Source organism: Coniosporium apollinis (genome assembly GCF_000281105.1).
Source record: "Coniosporium apollinis CBS 100218 chromosome Unknown supercont1.6, whole genome shotgun sequence".
Classification (NCBI taxonomy): Eukaryota; Fungi; Ascomycota; class Dothideomycetes; genus Coniosporium; species Coniosporium apollinis.
In genome coordinates this window covers 163,931-175,992 of record NW_006913268.1, presented here as the reverse complement: position 1 = coordinate 175,992, position 12,062 = coordinate 163,931, and the positions used below count along the sequence as shown (strand labels likewise).

At 53.2% G+C, this 12,062-nt stretch overlaps 6 protein-coding genes across 6 annotated transcripts; 5 read left to right on the top strand and 1 right to left on the bottom strand.

Moving 5' to 3' along the window:
* Positions 1 to 543: 543 nt before the first annotated feature.
* On the top strand, positions 544 to 1,334 carry W97_01683 (superoxide dismutase [Mn], mitochondrial; the record flags this gene model as incomplete). Its single annotated transcript, XM_007779588.1, has 2 exons — positions 544 to 597; positions 729 to 1,334. The coding sequence occupies 2 exons, from the start codon at positions 544 to 546 to the stop codon at positions 1,332 to 1,334; spliced, it is 660 nt and encodes a 219-aa protein (XP_007777778.1).
* Positions 1,335 to 1,933: 599 nt separating this feature from the next.
* On the bottom strand, positions 1,934 to 2,830 carry W97_01682 (uncharacterized protein; the record flags this gene model as incomplete). The annotated part of the gene is made up of 3 exons (XM_007779587.1): positions 1,934 to 2,416; positions 2,483 to 2,737; positions 2,798 to 2,830. 3 exons carry the CDS (start codon positions 2,828 to 2,830, stop codon positions 1,934 to 1,936), a joined length of 771 nt encoding a protein of 256 aa, XP_007777777.1.
* Positions 2,831 to 4,457: 1,627 nt separating this feature from the next.
* Positions 4,458 to 5,663, top strand: W97_01681 (uncharacterized protein; the record flags this gene model as incomplete). The annotated part of the gene is made up of 1 exon (XM_007779586.1): positions 4,458 to 5,663. One exon carries the CDS (start codon positions 4,458 to 4,460, stop codon positions 5,661 to 5,663), a length of 1,206 nt encoding a protein of 401 aa, XP_007777776.1.
* Positions 5,664 to 6,094: 431 nt separating this feature from the next.
* Positions 6,095 to 8,099, top strand: W97_01680 (uncharacterized protein; the record flags this gene model as incomplete). The annotated part of the gene is made up of 5 exons (XM_007779585.1): positions 6,095 to 6,149; positions 6,201 to 6,785; positions 6,818 to 6,964; positions 7,015 to 7,419; positions 7,462 to 8,099. The coding sequence occupies 5 exons, from the start codon at positions 6,095 to 6,097 to the stop codon at positions 8,097 to 8,099; spliced, it is 1,830 nt and encodes a 609-aa protein (XP_007777775.1).
* Positions 8,100 to 8,977: 878 nt separating this feature from the next.
* Positions 8,978 to 9,853, top strand: W97_01679 (uncharacterized protein; the record flags this gene model as incomplete). Its single annotated transcript, XM_007779584.1, has 2 exons — positions 8,978 to 9,107; positions 9,159 to 9,853. 2 exons carry the CDS (start codon positions 8,978 to 8,980, stop codon positions 9,851 to 9,853), a joined length of 825 nt encoding a protein of 274 aa, XP_007777774.1.
* Positions 9,854 to 10,387: 534 nt separating this feature from the next.
* On the top strand, positions 10,388 to 11,710 carry W97_01678 (uncharacterized protein; the record flags this gene model as incomplete). Its single annotated transcript, XM_007779583.1, has 2 exons — positions 10,388 to 10,737; positions 10,810 to 11,710. 2 exons carry the CDS (start codon positions 10,388 to 10,390, stop codon positions 11,708 to 11,710), a joined length of 1,251 nt encoding a protein of 416 aa, XP_007777773.1.
* Positions 11,711 to 12,062: the final 352 nt, after the last annotated feature.

Sequence of the window (12,062 nt, the reverse complement as noted above, 5' to 3'; positions counted from 1 at the left end):
CTTCCCGATCTCTTGTTTCTCGAGTATGTTGCGTTGCTGTCGATTTTGCTCTTGCTGTCCAGTTTCAAGGCGTCACTGTCGAACGTAGCGATGAGGTGGATACCTAGGTAGACTCTGTGTACGTGAACCGAGTACCTGTAGGGTAAGGAAACTTCCTCTGCGAACCGATAGTGCGAAAGATGCGTCGTGATACTGCAGGAGCAGCTCTGCGGTTTTCATTCATGTACCAGGTCACGTGATCCGCCAATATGAGCAAGTTTGCGATAATATGAGCACCGCCAGGTCCAACGCCACAAACCAACCGTTACCATCGTCAAATCTCTCACCCCGCGTTTTCTGATGCTGTCGAAACAAACTTCTCTCTACGGCGTCGTTCTGCTCGCCGCTCTAACATCCTCCGTTCTCTTCGCCAGTGTCATTCAAACTCACTTCAGTCCGAGCTCTCCAACTTCACGCGTCAATTTTAGCGCATCACATCCCTCTTTGTCTAAAACACTTCTCTCAAAGTACTTGTCGAGCATCTTCCATCCGGTTCAAGTGACCATGGACGCAAAACCGGCGCAGTTCCATCTTCCTCCGCTTCCGTACGCGTACCATGTGAGTTTGTTTTTCACCATCTCCAATCAGCGTTTGTTACAGTCGAATAGAACAGCATCGACTAAGACGACCCCATAACCCATCTACGTCTACCATGTCATCGCGCGTGTAGCTACTGACGTCCCGTCCAGGCCCTCGAACCCCACATCTCCCGCCAAATCATGGAGCTCCACCACACCAAGCACCACCAAACCTACATCACCAATCTGAACGCGGCCCTTCAAACCCAAGCCACCGCGATGTCGACCTCCGACCTCGCCACCCAGATCTCTCTCCGTGCAGCCATCACCTTCAACGGCGGTGGCCACATCAACCATTCCCTCTTCTGGCTGAACATGGCTCCCGCCTCCTCCCCGGACACCAAGACGTCCTCCGCGCCCACGCTCACGGAGGCTATCATCAGGAAGTGGGGCGGCGAGAAGGAGTTCAAGGACGCATTCAGCAAGGCGTTGCTCGGTATCCAGGGCAGCGGATGGGGCTGGCTTGTCAAGCAGGAGGGAGCCAAGGAGTCGAGCTTGACGATTGTAATCACAAAGGATCAGGACCCCGTTGTTGGCGCTGGCCAGGTGCCGGTTCTGGGAATCGATATGTGGGAGCATGCGTACTACCTGCAGTATCTAAATGGCAAGGCGGCGTATGTGGAGAACATCTGGAATGTGATTAATTGGAAGGTGGCTGAGGAGCGGTATCTGGGTGCGCAGGCGGATGCTTTCAAGGTGCTCAAGGCGAGCATGTAGGGTACTGTGGCTGAAGGCGGTTCTTGGGTGCTACGGAAATGGCACAGCTGAACCGCGCTAGCGTAACGACTTTCTAGCATCATGGCTTGTTCAAACGACATGAGACACATTCACGTCGGACGGAGGATGAATACCCCTGCAGATCTAGCAATACAATGCTAAATCAACGTCAAATGTTTCGAATTACTTAGTCATAAGTGGCTACAATGATGCTTTGGTATCCAAAGCTCAGTAATATGTCGCTAACTAGTTGTTTAGACCATGATGCAGAGTATCAGCTTGATGGTAAGAAGTTTGTGTTGGTTGCAGTAGAATATTGTTTCTCACTCGACGTGATATTTCGAGACTCTGAAGTCAAGAAGAGCGCATGTAGTTCTACAGGAAAGCATCGGTCTACCCAAATCTTACACCCACCTCCTCGTATCTGTTCCCGAATCCGGAGGTTGTTCGCCAGAACGTGAACGCGGATGTACAGACCCAATACCCATAGACCAAGCCTCTCTCAACTCTTATCCAGAATTCGGAACGGTCCAACAGTCAGTAGCCCGGAGCAGGGCGCCCAAGCTCAAAGCGCAAACCTCTGACCCAAGTCTTCAAATCTATACCTCAGCGCCACCACCAAGGGCGTGGGGCGCAAGCCTAGAGAAGTGGCGTACCGCGAACATCCCCACGAGGACGAGCAGAACGTTCACCAACAAGCTCACCGCAATACCCAGCCTCTTGATGCCCCTCAGATAGCGCCTATCGTTACGCCTCGGGTACGCCGTCCCCGGCATCTTCTTCCCTAGGAATGCACACAACGGCTCCCAGCCCATGCCAGGCTCAAACTCCAGCAGCCGCTCTGGCGGCGTGATCTTGCGCACCCAGGCATTGTGCGCTTCATACAGCGCGACAGACGGCTGGGCAGGGATATCGAAGCGCTTGGCACTGATGGCGAGCCAGGCGGCCATGACGCGGGAGCTGGAGACGGCAGCAGGGGTCCAGTGCGCGAGGTAGCGGAAGCGGAGGGATGCGGGCTCGATGCCGATGCCGTGGTAGGAGTCGAGCCAGGTGGTGGCGGAGGTGCGCTTGGTGAGGATAACCTGGAGGGTTGTGAGCTGGTGTGACTCCCCGATGTTTTGGGAAGGTTAGGGCGCGCTGAAAAGTACCTTTGCGTCTGGATAGAGGGCGATGAGATCATCGACGCAAACACTGCCGGGGTTGTCGAGGATGGCCTCGTAGCCTTCGTAGAGATCGAGGAACCTTTTCTGCCGTGTGGCACGATCTTCGGTTTCGAGCACTTCTGCGGAAAGTTGCATGCGCGTGACCTGGGCGAGTGGTTCCAGTAGATGGTGGCATGGTCCATAGCCCAGCTGCTCAAGCGCTGCTTTGAGACTTAGAGTGCCTGTTCTTGGGAGGCCGGCCTGGAGGGAACGTCAATTGGTGGGGAAGTGGGAGTTTGCGTCTTTGAAAAAACTCCTCACAACGATGATGCAGACGGTCTTTTTGTCGGCCATTGTATCCTGTTGAAGTCTAGGGATCTGAAGGAAAGGAACGGACGAGAGTGCAAAGGTGTTAAGCAAAAAGTTCGCCTCGCAAAGATGGTACCTCAAGTGTCCAAATTGACAAGCGAGGTGAAGCAAAGTTGTGACGAGGAAATGAAAGAGAATTTCGATGAGCCCACAAGGCGACCACGGCCGAGCCATGCAAACGAAGACTCCGAAGAGATATGCCAAGCCGAAATCTTAAAGGCTATCTCCTATCTTATGCCAAGACGGCGATCTTGTGTCCATATCTTCGTTTCAGTGCTCTTCGATGAAGGAAGCATGCGAAGCGATATACGTCTTGATCCTGGGGCCTAGTGCGATAGAGAGCGGCTCAGAGGAGCTTCATAGGAGCGAGTGCTCTGGAAAAGGAAAAGCTGTAGACTTTCACCATCAGATATACGAAATGAACCCGGTATTGTCGTCTGGCATTCATAGTAGCTTTCGTCGAGATTAGTAGCTCCTCCAGCTTGTGATGCTCATAGCGTGACTGTAGCTTCTCCAGAACTACCTTGTCCTTACCGTGCTACTCGCCGCTCTATGAACTACTCTCAAAAGAACCTACAAGTCATCCACTTCTTCCTTCCATTTTTACAGACACGGCAAGCTCATATAGTGGTGCCTTCTACCGGCAGCCAATCCGGATAAGTGCAATATATACTGTAGGCCTCACACATGCTGTTTTCGGCTCTGAATAATTCGATTCTGAGGTTCGCGGATCAACAATCGTTACAGCGAGATAGAATCAGGGGCCTTAGGTTGCTGTAATAGGATTCTGTCGAATGGCCCTTCAAGTTGTTCGTGGACGTCCGGACCCGGTTTCGTGAGCCGCAGAGCCGCATCCAGCCAAGGACTTCGACCACAGACGTCACCGAGTGACTTCCCATCTGCCAACAACACGTGTATTGGCGACAGTTCTTCATCTCTGTTTCAGACTGGCTCACCAACACGAGCGTTTACTGTCGCGATTGGAGCTGTCGCAGCTCGAGGTTCCTGTTTCTTGTCAGACAGCTCGCCATGACGAGGCGGTCTTACAGCCTGAGGACCATCAACGTGGGCGACGATCAGGACGGTTGCTTGTTTCCTCTGGAGGAGAGTTCTGATGTTTCATGTGCCACTGCTGAGCTGTCGTGAAGACATTCGTCAAAGTAGTATACTCCGGCGGCCAAGCAGGTCCCCACACCCCCACGAGTACCAGTGGTGTAGATCCCCCTCGTTACCAAACAATCTGCCAGCGTCACGTCATGATCACTGATATGACCTTTCACTTACCCTTCCACCCTTTTCATACAAAAGAGGCCTTTGCCGCCGCCGTTGTTGCTTAAGATACTGTATTGCTAAGACGCGCTTTCCTCCGTCCGAGTCGAGTTATCTCGAGCGCTCGTCCTGATAAGACACAACTTTGTATTTGCCTGTAGAGAATCTTTAGAGAGCCTTTCTACACTTCAACGCGCAAACTGAATCCATAGTCGACCCCTTAGTTGTAGCGGGCGAGCCACAGGTACAGTAAACTATCCGTCCGCGGTTACGAGCATCTTTGCGGCTGATCTTCGGCTCATCGTTCTGTAGACGGATCTTTGGGTCAAAATCTATCGCTTCCATGGATTTATTAAGAACCGTTGGAAACCGTGTGCAGGCTGCTCGACACGGCGATGGCCAACAAGTACTCACGGCAGCTTCGGGCTCTACGCTGAACTTCGCGCTTGAGAATCGGACCACATCAAATAATGTCTTCGCCTATGTTACGGGCCTGGCAATCGACAACAACAATGCGCGGTTCCTTCTCCGCGCGGATGGTAGAACGCCTTACTTTCCGTCTTCACCGGCAAGAGTAGGCAGCCAGCTCAGCGAGGACTGCGCGATACGACTTGGCGCTCCAGGCTCAACTACAACTGTGACCATTCCTCACTTGGCAGGGGGGCGGATCTACTTCTCGATCGACTCGCCCTTGACTTTCTTGCTGAACCCCGGTCCAGCTCTAGTTGAGCCCTCAATCTCGAATCCATCCGATCCCAATATCGGCATCAGGTGGGATTTCGCCGAGTTCACCTGGAACGCCTCCCAACTGTTTGCGAACATTACCTATGTAGATTTTGTCTGTCTTCCTATAGCGCTTACACTAGAGAGCGAGTCCGGTAACACCCAGCATATTTCCGGCACCGCACCCGATGGCCTCGACCGGGTGTGCAACGGCCTCCGTGAGCAGCAAGCCAGAGACGGGCGACGCTGGAGCAACCTCATCGTAACCCGCAACGGTCGAAACCTGCGAGCACTAAGCCCAAATAACGGCATCACGATGGACGGAACTCTCTTCCAAGGCTATTACCAACCCTATGTCAACGAGGTCTGGGCCCAGTATTCGAGAAGAGAGCTCGCGGTCAATACGCAGGCACAGTGGGGCATACTCCGCGGCCGAGTTGCCAACGGCCAGCTTCGTATCGCCAACGAGAGCTTCAGCCAGCCGTCAACCGCCGATATCTTTTCGTGCAGTACCGGTCCGTTCGCTGCCACAAACCCGCCTGAAAGAGGAGCGCTCGTTGCTAGGCTTGCCGCGGCATTCAACAGATCTACGTTGCTGAATTCTGATATCATTCCAGCGCCTCCGAATGTGGGTCGCGCGTACCAGTATCCGATTACGAATCACTACGCTAGAATTGTGCACTCGGTGAATTTGGATGGAAGAGGCTACGCATTCCCGTACGACGATGTCGCGCCCGACGATGGAAGGGATCAGAGTGGCGCTGTGTTTGATAGCAGACCAAGATTGCTGAGGGTTGCTGTCGGCGGTCAGGGAGCGTATGCCTGATTTCGGGACGAAGATTAGGAATTGGATGTTTCTCAGTTATGCGGTTCACGCTTGCAGAATGACCATTCATTTTCATCCTTTTGTGGTTGAGTCTTTCGTAATTCATGGTCAATACGAAGAACTCGGGTAAAATGTGAGTTATCCGGTCAACAGCAACAAGAAGGAGAAGCTCGGTTAGAATAAGGTGGTTAGACATACTACACAAATCCCTTAAATCACTGCTCTTAGGTCTGCAAACGGACCTCTGGGAAAGCTGTCGCCAGGCATTTCGTGTTGTTCCGCAGCTATTCACGCAATCTTGCATCTTGCAATCATATCCCTGTTGCCAGAAGTCCCAGCTCTTAACAATCCCATCTTTTCGGTCAGTCCGGCATTCTGTCCGCGTTATGGCGGCCTCTACTCTCGCTCTTTTCGTCTGCCTTGTTCTTGTAATGATTCGTTCGTACCGTTCGTTCCGTGCAAATCTTGCAAGTGCGAAGGCATCCGGTATCTGATACTCCCCATTAATTCAGGATGCGGCGCTGACGGACCTCACAGGCCTGCCGTACGTCATCGTCCCAATTACCAATTACCAGATTTTCTGGATCTTCACCGGCAAATTCTTCCTCGCTGTGCTTTGCAGACTACCGGAAACCTGGACGGCGTCATGGATCGACTTTCTGAAAGTTGGCTGGTCTTCCCGTCTTTTCCACCAGCCCTTCAAAAACTTCGGATGTGATGCGTTCCTCACCGTATCTCCGTTCTCGAACGTCCTTTGGATTTGTGACGCGGCTGCCATCACTCAGATCACCTCTCGAACGGAGGACTTTGAGAAGCCGTCGATCATGAAGAAGATACTCGACATCTTTGGTGAAAATATCTTCACGTCTGGAGGACAGGATTGGAAGAGGCACCGGAAAGTCATGTCGCCCGTATTTGCGGAGAGGCACAACTACGTCATATGGGATGAGAGCATACGTCAGGCTTCGCACTTGAGAAGATATCTGCTTAACAGACAAAAGAGTGAGGGCGGCATAATTGATGACATGGCGGTTGAGTTGCACAGGCTCAGTCTGCACGTGATCTGTCGCACTGTGTATGGCGTGCCTCTGTATGAAACCCCCATCGCATTGGCGCTATCACGTTGGAGATATATGCGCTAACGAGATACAGAGCACGGCCTGGAGACAAGACTCTTGACAGCACTTGTGGCCTTCGGAGCAGACATTCTAGAAATGCACACTTGCTAGGCTTTGGGAATGCATTGAATGGAGTGCTGGACAACTTGGCTAGTATAGCCGTATGTAGCCAGAGGCTTCTCGGTCAGCTCTTTTGTTCCCGTTACAGAGGCCGCACAACTGACTCAAGCAAGCAATCTCACCGTCAAGAAGCCACCGCTTCGCGTACCAAGCCTACACGGAATTCTTCACGTACATCTCTACCATCACTCGCTCAAAGACTGTAGCTGTAGCCGCCGAGAGAGGACCACAAGAGATGGATCTGTTAGAGGCTCTGACAAGCAGCAATCGCAACTTAACAGACGATGCGTCAAGTGGTCCCTCGCGTTCCATCCTCTCAGATACAGAAATCACAGGCAACACCTTCCTACTCATTGTGGCTGGCCATGAGACCACCGCCCAAGCAATGTATCAACTGCTCTCTTTGCTTGCTATACACCCTTCCATTCAGAGAGAGATTCAGAAATCGCTGGACAAACATCGCCGCAGCGAACTGGCCTCTCCGTCCGGAGACCCGTCTCGCATCTCAAACTCCGCTAGTTACTAACACAACGCCGACACCCTGCTCAACGACATCCCAGGCGCGGCACTACTCGAGAGCCTTAGGCTCTTTCCACCAGTGGCCAACCTCCCCAGGCGCACTGTCCGACCGCAGAGCTTGCAGCTTGGAGATGGCCGCACGGTGACCGTGCCCGCAGACACGGAAGTCAATATCACCATTGGGACTGCGCATCGCAATTCGAATCAGTGGACTCGGTACGAATTGGATGATGCCGACGACTTGCACGGATTCAAGCCGCGTCGCTGGATGAGATCTGACGGAACGAAGGATAACAGTGTCGACGGTGGAAATTTTACGGATGCTCGGGCAGGAGAGCACAGAGGGTCGGGATATCGGAAGCCACAGAGAGGCGCTTTCCTTCCCTTTGGCGAGGGTGTGAGAGCTTGTCCCGGTCGTCGCTTCGCGAACACAGAGGTCATGGCTGTGTTGACCGTGCTGTTGTCGGAGCACAGCATCGAGCTTGCGGTGCCCGAGCTGGATGAAGCCGGGCTGAAAGCGCTGAGCGGTAAAGAGAGGAAGACGGCGTGGCTGCAGGCAAGGGACAGGGCGATGGCAACGCTTAACGCAACCAAGGGGCTTGCTCTCAAGCTTGGTACGGAGGAGGTTGTACCTGTCAAGCTCGTTGAGAGGGGCAAGGAGACCATCTACGATTTCTAAGACGGCGTGGTGGGGGGACTTGTGGAGCGTATCTGCCGGAGCTCTTTGACCAATTGTGCCTCACAGGATGGCAATGAGTGGTTGGATGCATTGGCACTGCGGAAATGAGAAGTGGACTGTCGAGCGGATGTGTGTGCAGGCTTCTTCGATGGACGTTTCTCATGTTGAGGCAGAAGCGCTGAGAGTGCTCCATAGATCGTATCTAGGTAGACAGAACGTTCACGTAACGATATAGTTTGACCGGGTTGCCCCGAGTTCGGCGATGGAACGGGCCGTTCCGGCGTCCTCCATGCTGGTACATACAGTAGCACCGACAACCTTCTAACATCATTTCATCAGACCGTCTTGGCCACAAGCCATGATGACAACGGAGAGTGCCGGGGGGCTGATGAACTCGACTCTTTCGAAGATCGCCAGCACAATAACAGAGCAGCATCACTTGCCTCCACTCACCCTTGAGAACGGGCTCGGTAGGTGGCGGTAAGGCAAGGCCGCTTGAAGTCTCGTTTCCGGACAGCTAGGAAGGTGATATTGACGGAGGATCGCAAGGATGAACGAGTCCGTGGAGAATGCTATGAAAACTCACCGAAGAAAGACTAAGTTCTCGGTTCTGCCGCCTACGTGCCTTCCTCAATCAGCCTCTTCGCCCTCGTAGCTACCAGCTCGGGGAGAAGCTCCCCAATTTGTCAACCCGTTTTGCGGTAAAGCTCGCACATTGTCCGGCTTTCTTCAATTCGTTTCATCATCACTCGAATAGGTGTTCCTGCATACAGCTTTCACCTCCTTTTATCCACATTATCAATCCAAGAGCCTTTACCAACCATATCTATCTCCACCCACGCAAAGACGTCCTCACGACCTTCTCTGTTCTGTTCGAGATGTCAGTGACCGACAAAGCGTCGTCATTTCCTGCGGCTGTCATCATCCTTGCGCTTCGTGTCCTCATTTTGTTCAAGATCCGCAAGCATGATATCAAACACTTGTGGTGGATCCCCGCTGGAGCCTCGTGTAAGACAGCCTTCCCTTCGTAATACAAAAGCTATTACTGACGGGCCCTAGTCATGGCAACCAGCTGGGTTGCCAAGACAGTTGGCGCTTTCCGTCCACCGAAGGACAAACTCTACTGGGCGTTCGCAGCGACTCTATTTGACGGATTCGGACCGTATTTCCTCGCCATAGGGTGGTGGAGAGTTTACACAACCCTCGTCCTCAACAAGCTCCCGCGGACGAACGATCCGTTGAAGGATCTACCAAGCAGCAAACAGCGCCGACTGTGCAAGGCGATCCTATGGATGTCGGTCCTGCTCCACTACTACGGAGTAACCAGGATGTACATGTACCGCAATGGGCAGCCGATTGACACGCTACGAGCGAACTACATCCGCCAGCACGCTCCATGGCTATTCTTGGGCACGATCATCTTAACACTTACTAAAGTGATTCGCTTCACGTATCTCACAACCTTCCACCCGGCGCGGAGATTCAAGAGCCATGAATTGAACGCCAGGATCTACCTGTGGCTGACGTGTGTTGCATATGTGTCGTTGTTCCTTCAGACGGTTTACCGGGCTGCCATGTGGTCGCCGACGTTGTACACAAGCTTACGGACTTGGTTGCGCGTCCATGAGTGGATGCAGAGCTGTTGGTGGCTGCAGTGGTTGTTCGAGGTTCTTCCCACGGTGGTTTTGCTTGCACCGTTTGTCTTTGGGGACCTGCTCCCTACTCTTGCGACCCCTAGAGGGAATAATGAGTAGACGTGCCAGGACAGATGTATCTTACTTTATTATCGCTGGTTGTCACTGAACTTGTTTTGGCGGCGCTCTGGTAGACCTCGTCTCCACCGCTGGCAATTTCGCCCTTACTACGATTATGATTAGAGCTGTGCTGCATTGAATGATTGAAAGGTTGTAGACACATCAATGTCCCATGGAAGCCTCGCCAATAAGCTTACATGAAGTGGGCTTGGATCGCTTGACAGCTTCAGTGATTAAGACAAGAATCCGTTGCTCCTCTTTGAGGCATCTTTCAGCGGGCTGAGTGGCAGCGTATTTTTTACATGCTTTGTTTGTCAACCTCAGCTTAATGTTCAGCAGCTGTAAACTATGCGATTCAAGATAACTCCAAAATTCTGATGGTCAATCGCGCCCTCTAACTCTAGTATCATTCTCCGTGCAGCTGGCGATGCGATATTTTCCGCAATTTCTCAAGTGCCTCAATTTTATTCGGTGATTGGAGCTCTCTCGGCAAACCAACTTTTCCCATTCCACAACCAGCTAACAACTACCTCCATGTTCGATACCGTCTGCTCTCTGCCATTGACGTCCGATCTCTTCGCCCAAGCTATCCATCCAACTGAGCCTCTCTTCGCCGTAGGCCTCGCCGCCGGCCATGTCCAGACTTACCGACTTCCAACGGTAGCCAGCGACGGCAGCTCCGACGGAGATGCACAAGCTTCGGACAATGGGACTGGCTGCGTAGACACACTGTGGAGGACGCGACGACATAAGGGAAGCTGTCGCTGCCTCAGTTGGAGCCATGATGGCGGCGCGCTGTTTTCTGCGGGCACGGATGGGCTGGTGAAGAGCGCGGATGCGATGACCGGCCAGGTTACGGCGAAAGTTGCGATCCCTCCAGATACGTAAGTTTTGTCAGACATGAACTGGCTATGAATAGTACAGAAGCGTAGCTAACAGGTCAATTTGCCGCGCAGCTCTGCCGACACCATCGACTTTCCCTCTCTGCTACACGCGCTCTCCCCACAAACCCTGCTCCTAGCCACCGACTGTAGCGCCCTCCATCTCTATGACCTCCGCGATCACTCGTTCGTCTCTCAGAAACCCGCGCAGACACACCACCCACACGACGGCTACATATCTTCCCTAACGCCCCTCCCCCCCTCCGCGGCCAGCACATCAGGCTACAGCAAGCAATGGGTCAGCACAGGCGGCACGACACTAGCGGTCACAGACTTGCGGCGCGGCGTTCTTGTTCGAAGCGAAGATCAGGAAGAGGAGCTGCTAAGCTCCTGCTTCGTTGGCGGCCTACCAGCTAGAGGGACGAGCACGGGCGAGAAGGTTTTGGTAGGGGGTGGTGGAGGCGTTCTGACGCTCTGGGAGAAGGGCGCATGGGATGATCAAGACGAGCGGGTTGTTGTGGATAGGGAACCCGGCGGTGGGGAGACGCTTGATGTCCTCACTGTGCTGCCAGAAAACGTGGGCCCGAGTGGGAAGATCGTGGCTGTTGGTATGGGCAATGGCAGGATTAGGTTTGTCAAAATAGGGCCGAACAAGGTGGTTGGGGAAGTTAGCCACGATGAGCTTTTGAGCGAGGGCGTCGTCGCTTTGGGCTTTGAGAAGGGGGGAAGGATGATCAGTGGGGGTGGGACTGTGGTAAAGGTCTGGCAGGAGAAGATTGGGGAAGAGGATGGTGAGGTCAACGGAGTTGGGAAGAGGAGCTTGGGAAGTGATGATGAAGATGGTGATGACGATGGGGATGGGGATAGCAGCGAGGAGGAGGACAAGTCTCAGAAGCCCCGAAAGAAGAGAAAACGCAACAAGGGCAAGGATCGAACCGGCGGCAAGCATGTCATGTCGTTCAAGGGCTTGGATTAGTAGGGTTGTTTCATGTACCGCGCTCGATACCCCACGGCATTCCGTTACCTCTGTCAACCTCTACCTACTCATCTTCAAGGCCGGGATACGCTCGATACCTCCGTAGAACACGCCAAAGATGATTATGTGTGAAGCGTGGGAAGGCTTAGGCTTAGGCTATTTTGCAGAATAGCGCGTTGCCTAATCTCCGGCTGTGACGAACTGAGGTCCAACGCTCTTGCAGTTTGGGAGTCGCTGCAGCAACCATGCTTACCTCGCTCTCGTTCACACAAAAGCCTCTCCGTTTGGTTTCTTCCTTCACCACTTTCTTAACGACCGCCAGGTGACACTCCTTCAATCTCACGTATCACTA